The 22548-nt window shown below is 43.9% G+C and overlaps 1 protein-coding gene across 1 annotated transcript in view; it reads right to left on the bottom strand.

Moving 5' to 3' along the window:
• TENM2 (teneurin transmembrane protein 2) overlaps positions 1-22548 on the bottom strand; it is a 1025435-nt gene that overhangs the window by 5077 nt on the left and 997810 nt on the right. Inside the window, exons 28-29 of the mRNA XM_007447833.1 lie at positions 17088-17384; positions 13970-15584 (exon numbers count right to left, since the gene is read on the bottom strand). Coding sequence (XP_007447895.1) covers positions 13970-15584; positions 17088-17384 — 1912 coding nt within the window. The remainder of the gene's footprint in view (positions 1-13969; positions 15585-17087; positions 17385-22548) is intronic.

The following is a 22548-nucleotide window of genomic DNA, read 5'->3' as shown; positions in this document are numbered from 1 at the left end:
TGATCTTATGCAGCCTCAGGGCCCTCAATACCATTTACATGCGGATGCTGACTCCAAAATGTATGTCTCCATCCAGGACCTCTCCCTCAATTCCAAACTAGTGTATGTAATTACACTTCAGACTTCTATCCAAAACTGAACTCATCTTCCTCCCCACACCTGTTGCCATAGTCTGTTCCACCCCAGGTTACGGCAACTCCATCCTTCCAGCTACCATCCTTGACCTCTTCCTTTTTCTCACTCTCTACGTCTAAACCATCAGTAAATCCTTTACTTAAAAAAAAAAATTGAGGTAAGTTTCACATAACATAAAATTCATCATGTTAAACATTTTAAAGTACACAACGCAGTGGCTTCCAGTACATTCACAATATGGTACAACCTTCATTTCTATTGAATTCCAGAACATGTTCATCACCCCCAAAGAAACCGCATACCTGTTAGCAGTCATTCTGAATTCTCCTTTACCCTCAGTCCCTGAAAACCAACACTGCTTTCTGTCTCAATGGAGTTGCGTATTCTGGATATTTCGAAGTCATATAACATGTGGCCTTTCATGTCTGGCTTCTTTCATTTAGCACAATGTTTGCAAGGTTCATCCATGTTGTAGCCTATGTCAGTACTGTATTCCTTTTTATGGCTGAATAACATTCTGTTATTTGGATATACCCCATGTTGTTTATTCATTCATCAGTTAATGGATATTTGAGTTGTTTACACCTTTATTTTTTTACTATTATGGATAATGCTATTATGAATATTCATGGACAAATTTATATTGATTTTTCTTCATTCACTGTCAGGATTTTATTAATGTTATTTTAGGATAGCATTTTATAAAAATGAAGTGTAGTTGATTTACAATGTTGCATTCGTTTCAGGCGTATAGCAAAGTGATTCAGTTATACACATACATACATATATATTCTTTTTTTTTTTTTTTTTTAACATCTTTATTGGGGTATAATTGCTTTACAATGGTGTGTTAGTTTCTGCTTTATAACAGAATGAGTCAGTTATACATATATATATGTTCCCATATCTCTTCCCTCTTTGAAAAGAGGGAAGACATATATATTCTTTATTTAATTTTTATTTTATGTTGGAGTATAGTTGATTTACAATGTGTTAGTTTCCAGTGTACAGCTAACTGATTCAGTTACGCATGTACATATATCCATTCTTTTTCAGATTCTTTTCCCGTATAGGTTATTCCAGAATATTGAGTAGAGTTCCCTGTGCTATATAGTAGGTCCCTGTTGATTATTTTATATATAGTAGTGTGTATATGTTAATCCCAAACTCCTAACTTATCCCTCCCCACCACATTTCCCCCTGGCAGCCACAAGTCTGCTTTCGAAGTCTGTGAGTCTGTTTCTGTTTTGCAAATCAGTTCATTTGTATCATTTTTTTTAGATTCCACATATAAGTGATATCATATGATATTTGTCTTTCTCTGTCTGACTTACTTCACTTAGTATGATAATCTCTAGGTCCATCCATGTTGCTGCAAATGGCGTTACTTCATTCTTTTTAATGGCTGAGTAATATTCCATTGTATATATGTACCACATCTTCTTTATCCATTCCTTTGTTGATGGACATTTAGGTTACTTCCATGTCTTGGCTATTGTAAACAGTGCTGCAATGAACATTGGGGTGTGTGTATCTTTTCAAAGTATGGTTTTCTCAGGGTATATGCCCAGGAGTGGCATTGCTGGGCATATGGTAGTTCTATTTTTAGTTTTTTTTTTTTTTTTTTTTTTTTTGGGGGCCGGGGAGGGCCTCTCTCACTGTTGTGGCCTCTCCCGTTGCGGAGCACAGGCTCTGGACGCGCAGGCTCAGCGGCCATGGCTCACGGGCCCAGCCGCTCCGCGGCATGTGGGATCTTCCCAGACCGGGGCAGGAACCCGTGTCACCTGCATCGGCAGGCGGACTCTCAACCACTGCGCCACCAGGGAAGCCCTATTTTTAGTTTTTTAAAGAACCTCCATACTGTTCTCCTAGTGGTCGTGCCAATTTACGTTCCCACCAACAATGTAGGAGGGTTCCCTTTTTTCCACACCTTCTCCAGCATTTATTGTTTGTAGGCTTTTCGATGATGGCCATTCTGACCTGTGTGAGGTGATTACCTCATTGTAGTTTTGATTTGCATTTCTCTAATAATTAGTGATGTTGAGCATCTTTTCATGTGCTTTTTGGCCACCTGTATGTCTTCTTTGGAGAAATGTCTATTTAGATCTTCTGCCCAGTTTTTGATTGGGTTGTTTGTTTCTTTGATATAGAGCTGCATGAGCTGTTTGTATATTTTGGAGATTAATCCCTTGTTGGTCACTATGTTTGTAAATAATTTCTCCCATTCTGTAGGTCATCTTTTCATTCTGTTCATGGTTTACTTTGCTGGAAACCATGCAAACCAAGCAAAAGCTTTTTAAGTTTAATTAGGTCCCATTTGTTTATTTTTGTTTTTATTTTCATTACTCTAGGAGGTGGATCCAAAAAGATCTTGTTGTGATTTATTTCAGAGTGTTCTGCCTATGTTTTCCTCTGAGATTTTTATAGTATCTGGCCTTACATTTAGACCTTTGAGCCATTTAAAGTTTATTTTTGTGTATGGTGTTAGAGAATGTTCTAATTTTATTCTTTTACATGTAGCTGTCCAGTTTTCCCAGCACCACTTATTGAAGAGGCTGTCTTTTCTCCATTGTTTATTCTTGCCTCCTTTGTCGGAGACTGACCGTAGGTGCGTGGGTTTATATTTGGGCTTTCTATCCTGTTCCATTGATTTATATTTCTGTTTTTGTGCCAGTACCATACTGTTTTGATTACTGTAGCTTTGTAGTATAGTTTGAGGTCAGGGAGTATGATTCCTCCAGCTCCATTTTTCTTTCTCAGGACTGCTTTGGCTATTTGGGGGTCTTTTGTGTTTCCATACAAATTTAAAAATTTTTTTGTTCCTGTTCTCTAAAAATGCCATTGGTAATTTGATAGAAGTTGCACTGAATATGTAGATTGCCTTGGGTAGTATAGTCATTTTCACAATATTCATTCTTCCAATCCAAGAACATGGTGTATCTTTCCATCTGTTTGTGTCATCTTTGATTTCTTTCATCAGCATCTTATAGTTTTCAGAGTACAGGTCTTTTGCCTCTTTAGGTAGATTTATTCCTAGGTATTTTATTCCTTTTGAAGTAATGGTAAATGGGATTGTTTCCTTAATTTCTCTTTCTGATCTTTCATTGTTAATGTATAAGAATGCAACAGATTTCTGTGTGTTAATTTTGTATTCTGCAAATTTACCAAATTCATTGATGAGCTCTAGTAGTTTTCTGGTAGCATCTTTAGGATGTTTGCCATTGTGGCTGGAAAAGATGCTTGATATGATTTCAATTTTCTTAAATTTATTGAGGCTTGCTTTGTGGCCCAAGATGTGATCTATCCTGGAGAATGTTCTGTGGGTACTTGAGAAGAATGTGTATTCTGCTGCTTTCAGATGGAAGGTTCTATAAATATCAAGTCCATCTGGTCTAATGTGTCATTTAAGGCCTGTGTTTCCTTATTGATTTCCTGTCTGGATGATCTGTCCATTGATGAAAGTGGGGTGTTAAAGTCCCCCACTATTATTGTGTTACTGTTGATTCTCCTTTTATGGCTGTTAGTATTTGCCTTATATTTTGAGGTGCTCCTGTGCTGGGTGCATATATATTTACAATTGTTATATCTTCTTCTTGCATTGATCCCTTGATCATGATGTAGTGTCCTTATTTGTCTCTTGTAATAGTCTTTATTTTAAAGTCTATTTTGTCTGATATTGATACTCCAGCTTTCTTTTGATTTCTATTTGCATGGACTACCCTTTTCCACCTCCTCACATTCAGTCCGTATGTTTCTCTAGACCTGAAGTGGGTCTCTTGTAGACAGCATATATCCGGGTCTTGTTTTTGTATCCATTGAGCCAGTCTATGTCTTTTGGGTGGAGCATTTACTCCATTTACATTTAAGGTAATTTTTGATATGTATGTTTTTATTGCCATTTTGTTAATTGTTTTGGATTTGCTTTTGTAGGGCTTTTTTCTTCCCTTCCTCTTTTGTTCTCTCTCTTGTGATTTGATAACTATCTTTAGTGTTGTGTTTGGATTGCTTTGTGTGTGTGTGTGTGTGTGTGTGTGTGTGTATCTATTGTAGATTTTTGGTTTGCCGTTCCCATGAGGTTTATTTATTTATTTTTTAATTATTATTATTTTTTTGCATTACGCGGGCCTCTCACTGCTGTGGCCTCTCCCGCTGCGGAGCACAGGCTCCGGACGCACAGGCTCAGCGGCCATGGCTCATGTGCCCAGCTGCTCCGCGGCATGCGGGATCTTCCTGGACCGGGGCACGAACCCACGCCCCCTGCATCGGCAGGCGGACCCTCAACCAACTGCGCCACCAGGGAAGCCCTCCCATGAGGTTTTGATATAGAAGTCTATATGTATACAAGATTGTTTTAAGTTGCTGGTCTTCTCATTTCCAGTGCATTTACAATAACCTGTATTTGTACTCTGCTCTTCTCACGACTGCTGGTTTTGATATCGTATTTGTATGTGGATGATTTCCTACCTTTACTTTATGTTTGCCTTTACCGGTGAGCTTTCCCATTTGTAATTTTCTTGTTTTTAGTTGTGGCCTTCTTTTCCACCTAGAGAAGTTCCTTTAGGATTTGTTGTAAAGCTGATTTGGTGGTGCTGAATTCTCTTAGCTTTTGCTTGTCTGTAAACCTTTTACTTTATCCATCGAATCTGAGCAAGAGCCTTGCTGGGTAGAGTATTCTTGGTTGTCAGTTTTTCCCTTTCATCACTTTAAATATATCATGCCACTCCCTTCTGGCCTGCAGAGTTTCTGCTGAAAAATCAGCTGATAGTCTTATGGGGATTCCCTTGTATGTTATTTGTTGCTTTCCCCTTGTTTTTAGTATTTTTCTTTGTCTTTCATTTTTGTCATTGATTAATATGTGTCTTGGCATGCTCCTCCTTGGGTTTATCTTGTGTGGGACTCTGCACTTCCTGGACTTGAACGAGTGTTTCCTTTCTCATGTTAGGGGAGTTTTCGGCTATAATCTCTTCAAATATTTTCTTGGGCCCTTTCTCTCTCTCTTCTCCTTCTGGGACCTCTATAATATGAATGTTGGTGTGTTTAATGTTGTCCCAGAGGTCTCTGAGACTGTTCTCATTTCTTTTCATTCTTTTTTCTTTATTCTATTCCATGGCAATGATTTCCAGCACTCTCTTCCAGCTCACTTATTAGTTCTTCTGCCTCATTTATTCTGCTTTTGATTCCTTCTAGTGTATTTTTCATTTCAGTTATTGTATTGTTCATCTCTGTTCTTTAAATCTTCTAGGTCTTTGTTAAACATTTTTTGTATTTCCTCAGTCTGTGCCTCCATTCTTTTTCCAAGATCTTGGATCATCTTTACTATCATTACTCTGAATTCTTTTTCAGGTAGACTGCCTGTCTCCACTTCATTTACTTGTTCTTCTGGGTTTTTATCTTGTTCCTTCGTCTGAAACATATTTCTCTGCTGTCTCATTATGTCGGACTTCCTGTGTTTGTGGTCTCCTTTCTGCAGGCTGCAGGTTCGTAGTTCCTCCTTCTTCTGGTGTCTGCTCTCTCGTGGCTGAGGTTGGTCCAGAGGCTTGTGTAGGCTTCCTGGTGGGTGGGACTGATGCCTGCACACTAGTGGTTGGAGCTGGGCTTGTCCCTCTGGTGGTCAGGGCTGTGTCAAGGGGTATATTTTTAGGTGGCTGTGAGCTCAGTACAACTTTAGGCAGCCTGTCTGCTGATGGGTGGGGCTGTGTTCTCCCCCCCCATCCCACTGGTTGTTTGGCCTGAGGCGTCCCAGCACTGGAGGCTGCAGGCTGTTGGGTGGGGCCCGGTGTTGGTGCCAAAATGGTGACCTTTGGGAGAGCTCACACCAATCAGTATTCCCTGGGACCTCCACCACCAGTGTTCCTGCCCCCACAGTGAGCCACAGCCAACTGCCGCCTCCCCAGGAGACCCTCCAAGACCCGCAGGTAGGTCTAGCACAGGCTCCTATGGAGTCACTGCTTTGTGCTGGGCCCAGTGCATGTGAAATCTTGTGTGCATCCTCCAAGAGTGGAGTCTCTGTTTCCTCTAGTCCTGTGGAGCTCCTGCACTCAAGCTCCTCTGGCCTTCCAAGTCAAATGCTCTGGGGCTCCTCCTCCTGTTGCCAGGTCCTCAGGCTGGGGAGCCTGACATGGGGCTCAGAAGTCACTCCTGTGGGAGAACCTCTGCACTATAATTATTTTCCAGTTCATGGGTCGCCCACCCAGCAGGTATGGGATTTGATTATAGAGTGAAAGCACCCCTTCTTCCTGTCTCATTGTGACTTCTTCTTTGTCTTTGGTAGGTAAAATATCTTTTTTGTTGATGGTTGTTCAGCAGTTGTGATTTTGGTGTTCAGTGGTTAGTTGTGATTTTGGTGTTTTCATGAGAAGAAGTGAGCGTTAAGTCCTTCTACTCCGCCATCTTGTCTGGAATCGAGGGGCTCTACATATATATTTTTTCAAATTCTTTTCCATTATAGCTGATTACAAAATATTGAATATAGTTCCCTGTGCAATACAGCAGGTCCTTTTTGTGTATCTATTTTATATATAGTAGTGTGTATCTGTTAATCTCAAACTCCTAATTTATCCCTCCCTCCTCCCTTCCCCTTTGGTAACCATAAGTTTTTTTCTCTGTGAGTTTGTTTCTGTTTTTAAATAACTTAATTTGTACTATTTTTTAGATTCTACATATAAATGATATCATATAATATTTGTCTTTCTCTCTCTGATTTTTTCACTTAGTATGATAATCTCTAGGTCCATTCATATTGGGGCAAATGGCATTATTTCATTCTTTTTTATGGCTGAGTAATATTCCATTGTGTATATATGCCACATCTTTATCCATTTATCTGTTGATGGGCTTGGGTTGCTTCCATGTCTTGGCTATTGTAAATAGTGCTGCTATGAACATTGGGGTGCATGTATCTTTCTGGGTTATAGTTTCATCTTTTCTGGATATATGCCCAGGAGTGGGATTGCTGGATTATATGGTAGTTCTGTTTTAGTTTTTTTAGGAACCTCCATACTGTTCTCCATAGTGGTTACACCGGTTTTCATCCCTGCCAACAGTGTAGGATGGTTCCCTTTTTTCCACACCCTCTCCAGCATTTATTATTTGTAGACTTTCTGATGATGGTACAAACTGATGTTTGAAAACCTCTTTTCAGTTCTCTTGTGTATACACCTAGGTGTGGAATTGCTGGGTCCTATGGTTAAATCCTTTACTTTCACTTTTAAAATAGACCAGAATCTGTGTCCACTTCTCACCACTTCCACCACCTCAGCCCTGGCCCATCATCTCTTGCCTTGATTTCTAACTGGCCTCCCTGCTTTCACTTCTGTGCTCCACATACCTTTAGACATGCAAAAGGCCCTTACCATTCCTTTACTCGTAACACTCCAGCGATCCCCCATTTCTCTCAATGAAAAAGTGAAAGTCCTTCTAATAGTCTCTAAGGACCCTTGCCCGTGATCTCTCTGACCTCGTCTCTCTGACCTCCTCTCTCTCTCTTGCTCACTCAGCTCCAGCCTCTGTGCCATTTCTTGAACATGCCAGGTGCACACTCATCTCGGAGCCTTTAGACAGGCAAGCCCTCTGCCTGGAGTGTGCTTCCCTGAAGGTATCTTCCAGCTGTCTCACTCTCTTCCCTTTTTCAAGTCTTGCTCAGATGTTGCCTCCAATAAGGCCAATTTCATGTTTAACCCCTGCCTGTACCCACCCCCAGCAATCCCAAGTCCCCTTCCTCCACTCATGCCCCCACCCCCAAAACAGTTACCACACTTGAACATGTGTCTCATTTGGGCATTTATGACATTTATTGTTTATTGTCTGTCTCCCTCACCGAGAATGTAAAGCTCCATCAGGACACGGAGTTAAAAAAAATCGGTTTCATTCACTGATGTCTCCCCAGGCCTAGCACAAAATAGGTGCTCAATAAGTACACATGGAGTGGATGAACAAACACTGACTATATGTGGCAAAAGCCACCCTGAGTAGTGTGTGTGACAGAGGAACTCCCTGTACCTGCTTGAGAAGATGCTTCTGAAGGGGCTGAGTAAGGTCTACACACCTCCTGCCCTGGGACTGCTATGAGGGGTTTAATGCTGACTTCACTACTGAACATACAGGCCTAGAAGACCCTCTAATGAGAGTGACTCTGGAATCCACAGTGTGTCCATCAGCCTTAGGCACAAACAAGTTCCTTGAATGACGTGGCAAGTACACGTATTAGCGATAGCCCATTTAAGAGTCATTTAACCTCAATAATCATCAGAAAGATGCAAATAAAAGCCACAGTGAGATAGTACCACACACCTGTCAGAATCACTGTCACCAAAAAGACAAGAAACAGTAAGAGTTGGTGAAGATGTGGAGAAAAGGGACCTCTCGTGCAGTGTTGATGGGAATGTGAATTGGTGTAGCCACTATGGAAAACAGTATGGAGGGTCCTCAGAAATTAAAAATACAACTACCATATGCTCCAGCAATTCCATTCCTGGGTATTTATCCAAAGAAAACACTAATTTGAAAAGATATATGCAACCCCATGTTCATTGTAGCATTATTTACAATAGTCAACATATGGAACCTAAGTGTCCATGGACAGATGAATGGATAAAGAAGATGTGGTATGTATACATATATAATGGAACATTACTCAGCTATAAAAAAGAGTGAAATCTTGCCATTTGTGACAACATGGATGGACCTGGAGGAGATTCTAAGTGAAAGAAGTTACAGAAAGACAAATAACATATGTTTTCACTTAAATGTGGACTCTAAAAAACAAAACTAATGAACCAATGTAACAAAACAAACAGACTCAGATACAGAGGACAAACAGGTGCTTGCCAGAGGGGAGGTGGGTTGGGAAATGGGCTAAATAGATGAAGGGGATTAAAAGCTACAACTACCAGTTATAAATAGGTCACAGGGATGTAACGCACAACTCAGGGAATATAGTCAGTAGTACTGTAATAACTTTCGTGCATAATCTATAAAAATATTGAATCACTATGTTATACACCTGAAGCTAAAGTAATACTGTAAGTCAACTATACGTCAATAAAAAACGTCATTTAAGAATACAGGTTTGAAATTGCCTTAAAAAGTGTGTCAGCATCAAGCAGACAGAAGCCTCGCTTTAGTCTAGCAATGATCATATATCCACAGAGCACCTCTGTGCAAAGTATGTGGTGAATGCTGTGCAGTGCGGTTACCAAACTTTGGGTATTCGTGGTTACCCGTCATGATCACCTATCGTGGTTGTTTTGCCATATCCAGGGATCACCTGTACTTGTTTTGCTTTGTCTACTTAAGCAAATCCATTATAAAAAAGAAACTTTATGTCACTACCATAAGTGGGAGAGCACTCTCACTTGATGCAAACAGAAAATAACTGTAAAATTAAAACAAAACAACGCAATTAAGCTGGAGCATGATTTTGTTACCTGCTACCAGGGGAGTCTTAGACCTGCTCTCTCTGTTAAAAAGGGAGATGAGAAGTGTTAATGAGGTGTTACATACACACCAGCATCAAGTGGAGGCTTTCTCCTCTGCCGAATTGGGAGAATAAAAAGATCACTGAAGAGAAACTAACTTTCCCCATCTGTGTTTCCATGTTATTTAATACCTCATCTGAACAACATATAAACTTAGCCCATCTTTCACCAGGGATATGGAGGGAATGCCAAGAAAGGCAAGAGAAAGGTCTTTGCCTCTCTCAACAGACTCTCCCCAACTTGATCTCTCCCCTGCAGGGATCCCTCCCTAGTCTCCAGGAGATGATGTTAACAACCCCCTGCCTTTGGGACCAGACATTTTAATGGCTGCTCCCATGAACAGTAATAGTTCATGTCATCTATCTGTTCTAGCTTTTTAAGTTTCTAACATGGCTTGGTTTCCAAGTCTAACTCTCTTCTGAAAAATGTTTTTTCAAGTTGCTTGTCTCCTCGTTCCTGCAGAAGGCACTTCTGGCATCACACAAACACCCCTCCTCCTTTCAAAGTCACTGGCTGTCTCTGGTGACAGCCTCCCTAAACAATCTGTCGAAAGGGAGTCCTTGAGGTAGGAGTGGCGATGTGGCCCCTCCTAATAGCCCATCACTCCCTCGCCTCATGTCGTTCACAGCATGGGCAGCTGAAGCCCGCGCGCGCGCGCTCTCTAACTCACGCTGTCAGCACAGCAGCCTAGGTGGTAAGTGCAGAGAGAGAAGAGAGTAAAGCAAGGAGATTGGGCCTCCCTCCTCACTTAGGGAAATCAAACTCCACAAAATCCAACTTCACGCTCATGTGTGCCTGGGGGTCTGTAAGCCCAGAGACAGCCGGGGAGAAGCCAACCCGAGTCATCGTGGGTGACATGTGGGAGGTTCGCTTAACTCCAAATTTGGGGTTTCAGATTTGCCAAAGCAATGCCACTCAGAGCAGAGTTGGGATCTGTTTCAGGGTGGAGCTGGAGACCCCTGGGAACCCCAGAGAATTACACAAAGGTGGTAATTTCACTCCTCACCTACAAACTCCCTGTCTCCAAGTGCATAGCTGCTTATAAGGAACAAATGCATTCCTACCATTGATAAGCCTTTGCCCAGGGCTAGGTGCCTTATGTGTCATGATTCACTTACTTTTCACAGCACTACAGGGCGAGTGCTGTTACTGGCACAGTGCTGCCAATAAAGAAGCTAAGGCTCAGAAAGTTTAAGACATTCGTATGGGTCACACAGCAAGTGATTGGCAAGGCCAGAATTGGTGTCTGGAGATGTATTCAGGTTCTAACGTCAGAAGGAACTGGCTTGAGGGCGGGCCAGCCTTGGGCCTGAGCACAGGTCTTGGTTTGCCCAGGACTGAGGAGTTTCCTGGGACTCACTGTCACTGGAAAAGCCCAGGGCACTGCAGGTTTTTGGGGAGAGGGTCTGTATCTCTCAGCCTGTCTTTTATATCCTTTCCTCTAGTATCTTTCGTATCACAGATATATCAGTCATCAATATATTACCTTAAACAATAACTGGTAAAACGGGCGCAGCTTTAGAGCCCGTGAGTGGGAAAGGAATCACTTCTTGCCCTCCCTTACCCCACCTGGGTAGATACAGCTGTGTCCAGCCCAGATGTCTTTGAGCTCCTAACGGGTATTCTCTGCTGCTCTCCTTTGTGCCAGCATTTTGGGGGAGGACACAGCCTCCTCCAGCCTCAGGAGCTGTCTCTTGCATTCAGAGAGCTCTGTTTCCAAACAGCAAAGATCCTTTTGAGCACCAGAGAGACAGTAGTTCTGTCCACTGTGCTCCTGCCGACTACATCTTAATTCCTTCTTAAATTGTGAGCTGCACGTTCAACCACTCTGCTCATCTCCTACGATGCAAATCAAGACGCACATAGATGGGTTTACAGATTCGCCAACATCCGAATGGCGGAGAATGATTTGGTGTTCTCTTCTGGGCTGCAGTCTCCGGGGGTCATCTCACGTTGAGCGGCAGCCCCTCTTACTTTGCTTTGACTGCAGACATCAGCTCTATGCATGCAGCTTCTCTAACATTACCTTTTATTTTAGACTCTTTCTAATGTTTTCTGGATTCAGTTTTGTTGGACTTGGTTCAACTTGATTTGATGCCCATTTATTGAGTCTCCATGAAGCACTGGAATGAGGAAAGCCGTCCTGCTCTTCAGAAAACTCGAATTTCTTTTTGTCTTTTCAGGAGAACCAGGAGAGTAGCTGAGGGGGTCAGTGAGGCACACTGTGCTCTGCGAATGATTTTGTTTGGGTCTTGGCAGCTGTAGGTGTGTGTTCATCCCACGCTGAGGGCTTTCTTTTTATTTGCCTCTGGCTGATTCATCCCTAAGGTATCCAGTGCCAAGCCAGGCTCTGGGAAGCGCATTCTTGCGGGGCGGGGCCTTCTCCTGTGGCTGAGATAGGCATGGGCTGCCTCCCCATTCACATTGTTTCCTTTGGCTGGAATACACTTCCTCTCCCTCCCCCACTTCATCATGGCCTCTGCTCAAATGCCACCTATCTGTGAGTGCCCTAAATAGACAAGACACTTCCCACCCCTCTCTAACTCTTTACCTAATTCATTTATCTTCCCTGCTTTATCATTACCTGAAACTATATACATATGGGTGTGTACTTTCCCGAGAGGTCCTTTAATTTGAAACTGCAGTGAACTGGGGGGGACACAAACCCTGCCAAGCCCTGGGGAAGAGAGGACGCCCTGGCAGAGTAGCATGGCAGGGCCTCCTGACGAGGCGCACTGGGGAGACCAGGAGGGAACTAGCTTGGCCAAAACTCCTGCACTCCAAAGGTAGCAGCTGCTTCAGTGGTAGGAGGATGCTGGGTTCAACTTCAAAGGCTCTGGAACTTGTCAGTGAGGCATAGCAGGGCCACAAGTTGACCTTTAGGGTCATCTATTTCTTTCTGCAGCATGGGGCACTGAGGGCAGCCCTGTGTCCCAAGGAGCTGCTGCTTTCTTTCCAGTCTTGGGGGTGGACAAGTGATCCCTGGCCACCTGAGGGTAGGGACCCCTTGGGCTTGACGCTTCCCTGGCCCATGGCCAAGAGCTGTGAGTTTCCTGGAACTTGGGGGGGGGCTTGGAATTGGGGTCCCCGTTGTTACTTCTCTACAATGCATGTACAGGTGAGATGGCTCCAGATTCCTTGCTGAAAGTTGGTATTTTCCCTCCCATCCATCCATCCATCCATCCAGACTTCCTTGCTTATCTCCCTGAAGATAGGGACTCTATCTTGCCCTCCACTGCATTTCTAGTACTTATGTATTAGATGAAAATATCCGTGAACAGGTGGATGGATGGAGATGGATGGAAATAGATGGATGTTTCCTTTACCAAATTCTCACTTATCATGAGGATGTAGATTATTTGCCCTCCTTGGCCCCTCTATCCACACCCGTCTCCAAGCTTCCTTTGTCCTTTGGACTTCTGCTCCTAGTCTTTCTTTAGCCTTGAGCTCATTTCTGCCAAACAAGATCCCCCTCGTCCTTCAGGCCCAGTTTGACACGGGGCTCTTCTGTACTATGTCACAATTTTCAAATCTGAAGTCATCTGCACGTGCTACACACACACACACACACACACACACACACACACCACTTTGAGAGAAGAGTGTTTGTCTTGCTTATCATTGTATCCCCAGAATGTAGCATGCTGGCCCACTATAAATGCTTGTTGAATAAATAACTGAACAAACACATATATGGTAGCACAGACTTAATTCTGCTTTGCATTATCATTGGTTATTTGTATCTCACCAGCCTGGTCGTGAGGTCGGGAACTGGGTCACAGTCATTTCAGTACCTATTCTCATTCATTGCTTCACTAGTAATGGTGATGTTAATAACATGAGCAGATACCCTTTTGTGAACATCCTCGGTCTAAGTGCCAGGCACTAGACTTTACCTACATAAGTTCATTTCCTTCTTACGATCACTCTGTGAGATGATTTTGTTAGTGCCCTTTTGTAGAGAAGGAAACTACAGCTCAGAGATACTGGACAACTAGCCCAACGTCCTTTAGCTTATAAATAGAAGAGAGGGAATTTGAATCAGGTACTTCTGAGACCAGGGTCCCATTCTTTCCCCCTTCATAAGGCTGCTCTCCTCTTTGGGGGTAGTAAGGGCTCTTGTAAAAGTTATTTCAATTGAATGGACTTGAAAGTGGTCAGGACATGTTCAAATAGACCTGATGACTGCTCTGTACTGCTGTCACTTGACTGCTCTAGATCCTGTACTGCCGGCGTACACAGCCCACCAGGATTCTCCTAGCATCAGACATAAGACCTTGTTTTGAAATCCCCGGCAGTCTACTGGGACCACCACCCCACGGGGAGCCACTGCCCAACTGAGGTGGCCAGGTCCTCACCTGTTACGTAGTTCTTCAAATCCAGCTCATTGCTGAGAGGATTGTTGCTCTTGAACATATACAGGTTAAAGGGGGCTGGCTCCTTGCCCACATTTTTCCACATGGTATAGTCTGGAGAGGTCCATCGTCCCGCCAGCACGTCATAATCACGCTGCGTGAAGTGGACCAGCTTGGTCAGGGGATCGTAGAGTCCCCCATGGAAGCCAATGACTATCTGGAAGTCGGGGTTGGAGTCGTAATAAATCTCCCCGTAGGCGGTGTACTGCAACTGCTTGATCATGAGACCATTGATGCTGAACACAGCCAGGGGAGTCCCTGTGTTATCTGAGGCAACATAGTACTCCTCCCCACTGCTGCTCTCCATGGCAAAGAGGTGACCTTGGAGGTCATAGTAGAGCGAGGTTATCTCCGAGTTGGAGTGATTATAGACATGGGTGATGCGAGTCGGGTTGTGGAGGTCAGAGTAGAAATATTGCAGATGGTGGCCCAGGTTGGTCTTGTAGGAAGCCCGCCGCCCCACGCCGTCATAGCGGTACTGGACACTCCAGCCACTGGCCTTGTTGTAGGCTCTCGTTAGAAGGCCCTTGGAGTTATACTCAAAGATGTCAGCCCCTCGCTGGCACAGATAGCCATCGTCGTCAATTTTGTACTGCACGTCACCGAGCCTGGTTATCCGATCTCGGAGGTCGTAGCGCAAGGGCATGAGGCGCACGCTGTTCCCCGGGTTCAGCAAGTGGAGGTTCCCATTGAGGTCGTAGCTGTAGCGCCAGGTCGGGCGGTCATTGACGGCCACGCTCTGGAGCTGCCCATCCCCATCATAGTCATAGGTGTACTTAGTGGTGTTGGCATAGGGCCCCAGTTTCAGCTCCCTCTTGATTACCCTGCCCATGCTGTCATACTGCACCGTCATCCAGTACATGAGGGACCGGAACATCTCGTACTGGACTTCCTTGATCCGCCCGTGGGTGTCAAAGTGCTTGCTGAGGGTCATCACAGCCGTGGTGATGATCTGGTTGATATCATAATAGATGACTCCGAACTTGCCGAAGTGCTCCACTTTGCCAGAAATCTCGTCGTAGCGGTAGAGGTCAACAGGAAGGGGAGTCTCACTTATGACCGGCTTGATGCTTGCGATCCGGAAGCTGTTGTCGTGATAGGTGTATTCAAACCTGGCGTTGACCATGCCTTCCTCAGAGAACCTGTAGATTTGCTTGTCCACAAGTGGGCCAATCTTCCGGTACCTGATGGTGCAGGAGAAGCCCCCACTTTGGAGGCTGACCATTTTTAAGACACCGGTGGTCTCATCATACCCGAAAGTGATGGCAGTACTGTCATAGACAATCTCCGATAGCTTGGAGAGTTTCCCATACTTGTAGAATACCTGGCGCCCAGTGCCTAAAAAGGATGTCTTTAGGATGCGGCCGTCATCACTGTAGTCAAAGATGACCGAAGCGTTGCTTTCAGGCGGGTTGTAAGTGTTGCGGATGTAGCCAATGGAGGTGTGGGTGGACATGCTGTGCCGGGCAACACTGGGCATGGTGACGGCGTGGAGGCGTTCAGAGGAGTCGTACTCGAATATGTACTGACGCTGACTCTGAAGCAGGAGGACCATGGACTGGAGGAAGGAAAGGGGAAGGGAACACATGAGTTGGCCATTTAGGACCAAGTGCTCAAATGGACAGAATTTATTCCATTTCCCTAAATGGCAATTCAGAAGCCGTGAAGGATGGGGAAATTTAGACCGGAGATTATGGGTAAATTGATTTCATCGGGCATGCTACTCTACGGATCGTGGTGGCTACTTGGGAGAATGCTCCCCAAACTTTAACGTGCATGCGAAATACCCAGGGATCTGGTTAAAAGGCAGATTCTGATTCAGTAGTTCGGTGGGGGAGGGTGGGGGAGACGTGGCCTGAGAATCTCCTTTTGGAACAGACTCCCAGGTGATTGATACTTACGTTGCTTGGACCATAACTTTGAGTTGCAAGGGGTTTGAAGGACTGAGGTGACAGGCACTGAGTTTGCCTCCAGGCTCAATGACAAGAAATCCTGAGACTGGTTAGAAATGACTGCTGCTGGCCCAGCAGGGGACAGGTGTGATACACATACTATCTTTGGGACACCGCTGATTAAATCTAAGGAGAAACCACATCCTCCATTTAGAAGCTACCGAAAAGATTAAGTAACCCAGAATCACTGATTGTTTGGGGAAAGAATGGCCTCGAACTTGAAGCCGTGGAGAGATTCTTGCCTCTCCTGGTCAACCACTGCAGCAGGTCAACCACTGCAGCATCTTACTGTAGCGTAATGAGAACAGTATTCAGAAGGGACCAAAGAGACAGCAGCCCCTTTACAGAGGAGGTAACAGCTCTATCTGCAAGTGACCGCTGTCGTGGGGAGGCAAGAAAGGAAGAAATGGAAATGGGCTGGTGTGGAGGTGAGTCCAGATGAGAGGCCCAGGCTGAGCAAGCCCCTGTCTGATGACCAGACGACCAGGGCCGCCTTTAAAAGTCTTGACTCGTGACCTGAAGGCATCTCTTTTTACCGCTGCTACAACTGGACCTTTTCTGACGCGGAGACCTGAGTCTGCCACTTGCAGACACAGGAAAATATGTATAGCAAGAATCCATATGGCTGGTTCAGCCAATAGGCCAAGTAGGGGAGGGTGCTGGTCCGCATGCTCGAGTTTTAGGCAGAATTCCCTACCCTGATGGCTCAATTTCGGGCAAGGCAGAAATGAATCACTGCATTTCTAGTGATTAGTGATAAGGAGTGATTAGCCGCGCTGCCAGTGGGATGATTCTGTCCGTTTCAACAGCACTGTTACTTTGGGGTAAAAATCAGACAATCCACCCTTTTTGCCATTACTGAGTGTCTAGAACTTTTTTTTTTTTTTTTTTTTTTGCTTTTAATGGTAATAGTGCTGGGCTATGAATAACATTTTTCTTCAGATTTCCTCCCTCTCAGAGGGTGAGAGTGCGTGGGGAGCCCTGGTAGAGTAAAAGTAAAGATGTTACAATGTCTTATGGCAAAGCCTATCAGGTCAGCTTAAACAGAGAAGCATGAATGAGAGAGAGAGAGCTAGCCTCAGATAAGCGAGGGCAGCACATCCACCCACCTTGTCAAGGTAGGAATAGCTCCACACTTTCCCGTCGGCAAACATGCGGGACACGATCCGGCCTTGCTTGTCGATGTCTGTCCTCTCGCTCATGGCCCCACGCTGAAGGCCAGCCAAGCGCCCATTGAAGAAATAGGAGACGTTGACAGCCGCCAGCCCACTGCTGGGGAGCCAGAGGAAGGGACGGCCCACCTGGTCATAAATGATCCTCAGGGTGAACTTCCGGTGATCATCGTAGATCTTCTCTGTCCTAATATTCCGGTCATAGTCAATGGACAAGAGATTTCTTCCGTGGACCTAGGAAAACACAACGGGCCTGCTTTGAAAGACATCACCGGGGCATGTTAGCGCAGGCTTCTATGGAGGACACAGCTGGCGTGGCCAGGGCCTGTGTGTGCGCTGGAAGAAGAAATACCCTTGAAGTTATTTAGAGGAGTGCTTTCTAAACTCCTTCACATCGTAGTACACATAGAAAGTGGTCATTTCTGTAGGGTGCACTAGAATATAGCAAGGCTGCTAATGGCCAGAGATGACTGATCTGGGCATGGCTGCCATGAGCAGTTAGGTAGGCTGGGCACTGCACGGTTACAGGGGTGCCATCGTGTTGTAGAGAGTGTGAAGGGGAAAAACTGGGCAGTGCACAAATGACATAGCCATACACAATAGCCCTGGCCCCTGGGGTTCTAACTGGCCACCCTGGGAAGCAAGAGGATTTGTATATTTGCACACTTACAACCCTTTTGTGGCACATCATCAGCTAATGAATAGCTAATGATCTTTAAGAGCAGGTGCAGAGATTTCTTCCGAAACCTTAAGAAAAAGGTACCTAGGAAGGTGAGGAGGTCTCAGAAATACATATTTTACAAAGATCTGGGAATACGAAGCCTTATTCCTATGTGAACTCCTTTAATGCTCCCATCTAGAGAAAAATCTAGCCACTGTCAAGGATGCAAGATGTCAGTGGGGTGATCTCAACAGGCCTGGGGAATTCCAACAAAGGGAGGAACTGATTTACTTAGATTTGAGAGGAGTGATGGAACACATCCAGACGTAATTTAATATTTATTTAGAAGTCGATCTGATCAGGGAAGGGAGCCTGTCTCAGAAGGCAGGGCTGAGAGACTAGACTCTGGGTAGGGGGAAAGTAGAGGGACTCTAGAGATTCAGCTAGCCCTGAGTGGATGGCTGGAAGGGAAGGAAATGAGGCCAACTCGGCCCAGGCTCTTTCAATGTAATTGACTGTAAATCCAGACATCCCTGGGGTGACTGCTGAAGGCAAGGGAAGGTGTAAACATGCAGGAGGAAGGGATGTGAGACATGTCTGGCACCTGCTCACTTTACCATAATACTTTAATAGCACTTAACGATAATAATGATGATGGTGATGATGACGTTGATAGTAATAGTAACTTTGGCGTGTGCTGAGGGCTACTGTGTTAGGCATTGTGTTAGGCAGTTTGCATCTACTGTCTGCGTTGATGCTCACAAATGAGGAAACTGAGCCTCCAACAGAGGTTATACACTTGCTCAAGGTCACACAGCAATGAAGCATTAGGTTGGTCTGGAACTTAGGTCTTCAGACTTTGACTAGTTAACGAACCAGCTTTACTGTTCTCTGCATTGTATATATCGTACGTGCATTGAGTGCCCTGAGGTGTGTCAAATGATGAAGACACATAGAGTAAGGGACTCTAGAGGGTTCCACCCTGCGGCTTTGGAGGAGATAAGGAATAATTCTAACACGACAGGCACCTGTTATATTGGGGAGCAGCATTGTACCCAGGTAAAGAACTACATTTCACAGCTTCCTTTGGAGACTGGGGTGGCTAAAGTGATTTAAGTAGTAGTTGTTGGCTGGGTCTTCTGGGAACCTTAAAGCAAGCAGACTTAGCTAAGAAGTAGGCAGCTTTTTGTTCTTCCCACTTTCCTTCTTTTCTTAGGTGGAATGTGGATGTGACCACCGGCACTCCAGTATTCACTTTGTGAATATGGGGTGACATTGAGGATGTTAAACCTCAAAGATAATGGTTCATCCAGAGAAAAAGTCTAGATCCCTGTCAACCTAGGTGTCTTCAAGATGACGTAGGTCATCTGTACCAGCCATGAATTGCTTCCCGCTAGACTCCTTTTAGGTCATAAAAAATAATAAGCCTGTATCTTGTATAAGATACTGTTACTTCTCATTTCTGTTACCAGCAGTTGAAACTAATCTAAACTGATAAACCCTTGATGCTTTGACAAGTACTGTGCTAGGTACTTTACATATCTGATCCCAGTTTAATTCTCACAACGTAGGTAGAAATTATTTTATATATGGGCAGTTACCCTCAGAGGCAGAGGCAGGATTTGAACCCAGGACCACCTGATTCCCCAAACCATTGCTGTTTTCATGGAGTCATCCCAGAAAAAAGGGGACAGAACATGTGAGATAAAGGTTTAGGAAAAAAAAAAATGCTGAGGCATGGAGAGAGAATAAAGGTGGTGAGTTCTTGGGATTATAACGAAATCCAGCTTCAGGTGGAAGAGTCATATCGTCAAACCTGCAGTAATTGGGAAGAATCGTCAAGAAAGCAAAGAGTGAGTGTGGTAGGATATTTTCAACAGGCCCCAAAGTTAGTGCTGTCAGAATCACCGAAGATGTGGAAGATATGGTCTAGAGTTCCAGAGCAGACCACAAGCTGGCGTCAGAAAGATCACTTCCTCTGGAAACACAAGTTTGGCCATACTGGGTTGCTTCATTTGGGACAACAGCAGAAGGCCACCAAGATTCTTAATCCTATGTGTGTAAGGGTTTCAGTTCAAGACCTCGTTAACATTTTATTAGGCAGAATGAATACCGTGGCAACAATGAGGAAGGATTTTCAGGATTTCCCCCACCATGCCTATGCATATCCCACCTCCTTGGCCATGCGCTTCTATTCTTCTATCCCTTTGCTTATTTTCCCTTTGGCTTCTCTTTGCTGGTAGCATACATCCCCCAGTGCATTTATTATTTATTGAACGTTAAATCTCTGCTCCTGTCAGGCATGGTGCCTGCTCTGGAACGCAAGGATGAGCAACACCAACAAAGCAACACGTCCCAAGAACTTACGATGGGCTTAGTGTGTTCTCAGCACTGCCCATGTTTTATCTTGTTTAATCCTCACAACGCTCCCAGGCAAGCACTATTATCCCCATTTTACATGCAAGGCACAGACAGGTTTAAGTGCCCTGCTCAAGCTTACACAAATAGTAAGTGGTGGAGCCAGGGTCCCAATCCTGAGCTCACTCTCTTCACCCCTAGGCTGTACCACCCACTCTGACGAGTGGCTCTCCATCAGACATGAAATTCTAAACTACCCGGGATGCTCTCTAAAGCATGGCTGCAGGGCTGACTCCACAGCTGCTGAATCAGCTCCCCAGAGAATAGGAGCTGGGTGATTCCGAAGCATACTATTGGTTAAAATACACTTAGTGTGATATAAGGCCTTATCTTCAGTTACCTGGGGGAGACCAACAGACAAATCATATATCCGTAATATAATCGTGTGTGTAGGTACGTATGTGTATGTATGTATTTATAGTGCTATAACATGTATTCATCGGAGATGCTAACATGTAAATCAAATATACAAGCATGGTTATCATTATAACAACTATATTAGTATGTGAAGGTGCTAAGAATGCAGAAAGAACAGCATAGTGGGCAAGCACAGAAGATGGGTCCCCAACCTCAGACTGCTACCATTTAGGTTTGTCACTAGTACTTAAAGCTATCGAGGCCTTTTGTCTCTTGGCCCAGGTGTACCAACCATAAAAAAGTAATAGGTGCTAATCATTAGCCATCGATAATTTAGGGTGGGATTTTATTTCCAAATTCATCATGTCCCTGGGCATGGGATTTTGTTATAGCGCTGATTTGAGCTAACTTTCCCTCCCCCCGATTTTAATGAAATGATTGACATACATCATTGCATAAGTTTAAGGTGTACAGCATAATAATTTGACTTACATATATGGTGAAATGATTACCACATTAAGTTTGATTAACATTCATCATCTCATATAGATATGAAAGAAAAAAGAAAAAGGAAAAAACACTTAAGATTTACTGTCCTCACAACTTTTTTTTTTTTTTTTTTTTTTTTTCGGGGTACGCGGGCCTCTCACTGTTGTGGCCCCTCCCGTTGCGGAGCACAGGCTCCGACGCTCAGGCTCAGCGGCCATGGCTCATGGGCCCAGCCGCTCAGCGGCATGTGGGATCTTCCCGGACCGGGGCACGAACCCGTGTCCCCTGCATCGGCAGGCGGACTCTCAACCACTGCGCCACCGGGTAAGCCCCTCACAACATTTTTAATCAATGATTTTTATGTTTATTTTGAAAGTTAAGATAACACTGACATGCAATATTATATTAGTTTCAGGTGTACAACATAGTGATTCAATATTGTATCTATTGTGAAATGATCACCGTAATAAGACTAGTTAACATTAGTCACCGTACGTAGCTATGAATTTATTTTTCTTGTGAGAACTTTTAAGATCTACTCTCTTAGCAACGTTCAGATACACAATACAGTATTAACTATAAGGGCCATGCTGTACATTACAACCCCATTACTCATTTATTTTGTAACTGGAAACTTGTGCCTTTTGACTCTCTTTTTCCATTGTGCCCATCCCCACTCCTCACCTCTGTCAACCACCAATCTGTTCTCAGTACCTATGATCTTGTTTTTTTTTCTCTTCTTTTTAAAGATTCCACATGTAAGTGAGATCATATGGTATTTGTCTTTCTCTGTCCAACTTATTTCACTTAGTATAATGCCCTAAAGGTTCATCCATATCACAAATGGCAATATTTCATTCTTTTTTTTGGCAGAATAATATTCCGTTTGTGCATGTGTGTGTATGTATATTACATATATATATATCACATCTTCTTTACCCGTTCACCCATTGATGGACACTTACATTGCTTTCATGTCTTGGCTATTGTAAATAATGCTGCAGTGAACGCTGGGGTGCATATCTTTTTGAGTTAGTGTTTTCATTTTCTTCATCTATACGTCAAGAAATGGAATTGCTGGCTCATATGGTAGTTCTATTTTTTAATTTTTTGAGGATACCCCATACTGTTTTCCATAGTGGCTGCACCAATTTACATTCCCACCAACGGTGCACAAGGATTCCCTTTTCTCCACATCCTTCCCAACACTTGTATTTGTCTTTTTGATAATAGCCATTCTAACAGGTGTGAGATGATATCTCATTATGGTTTGATTTGCACATCCCTAGGGATCAGTAATGTTGAGCACCTTTTCATGGATCTGTTGGCTATCTGTATGTCTTCTTTGGAAAAATGTCTATACAGATCCTATTTTTTAGTTGAATTTTTTATTTGTTTTTAGTATATCTATTTATTTTTATTATTTATTTATTTATTTTTGGCTGCATTGGGTCTTAGTTGTGGTATGTGGGA

Source organism: Lipotes vexillifer, unplaced genomic scaffold (assembly GCF_000442215.2).
Source record: "Lipotes vexillifer unplaced genomic scaffold, Lipotes_vexillifer_v1.1 scaffold370, whole genome shotgun sequence".
Lineage (NCBI taxonomy): Eukaryota > Metazoa > Chordata > Mammalia > Artiodactyla > Lipotidae > Lipotes > Lipotes vexillifer.
Note: the sequence above shows the minus strand (reverse complement) of the source record. Positions and strands in the feature narration are given on the sequence as shown.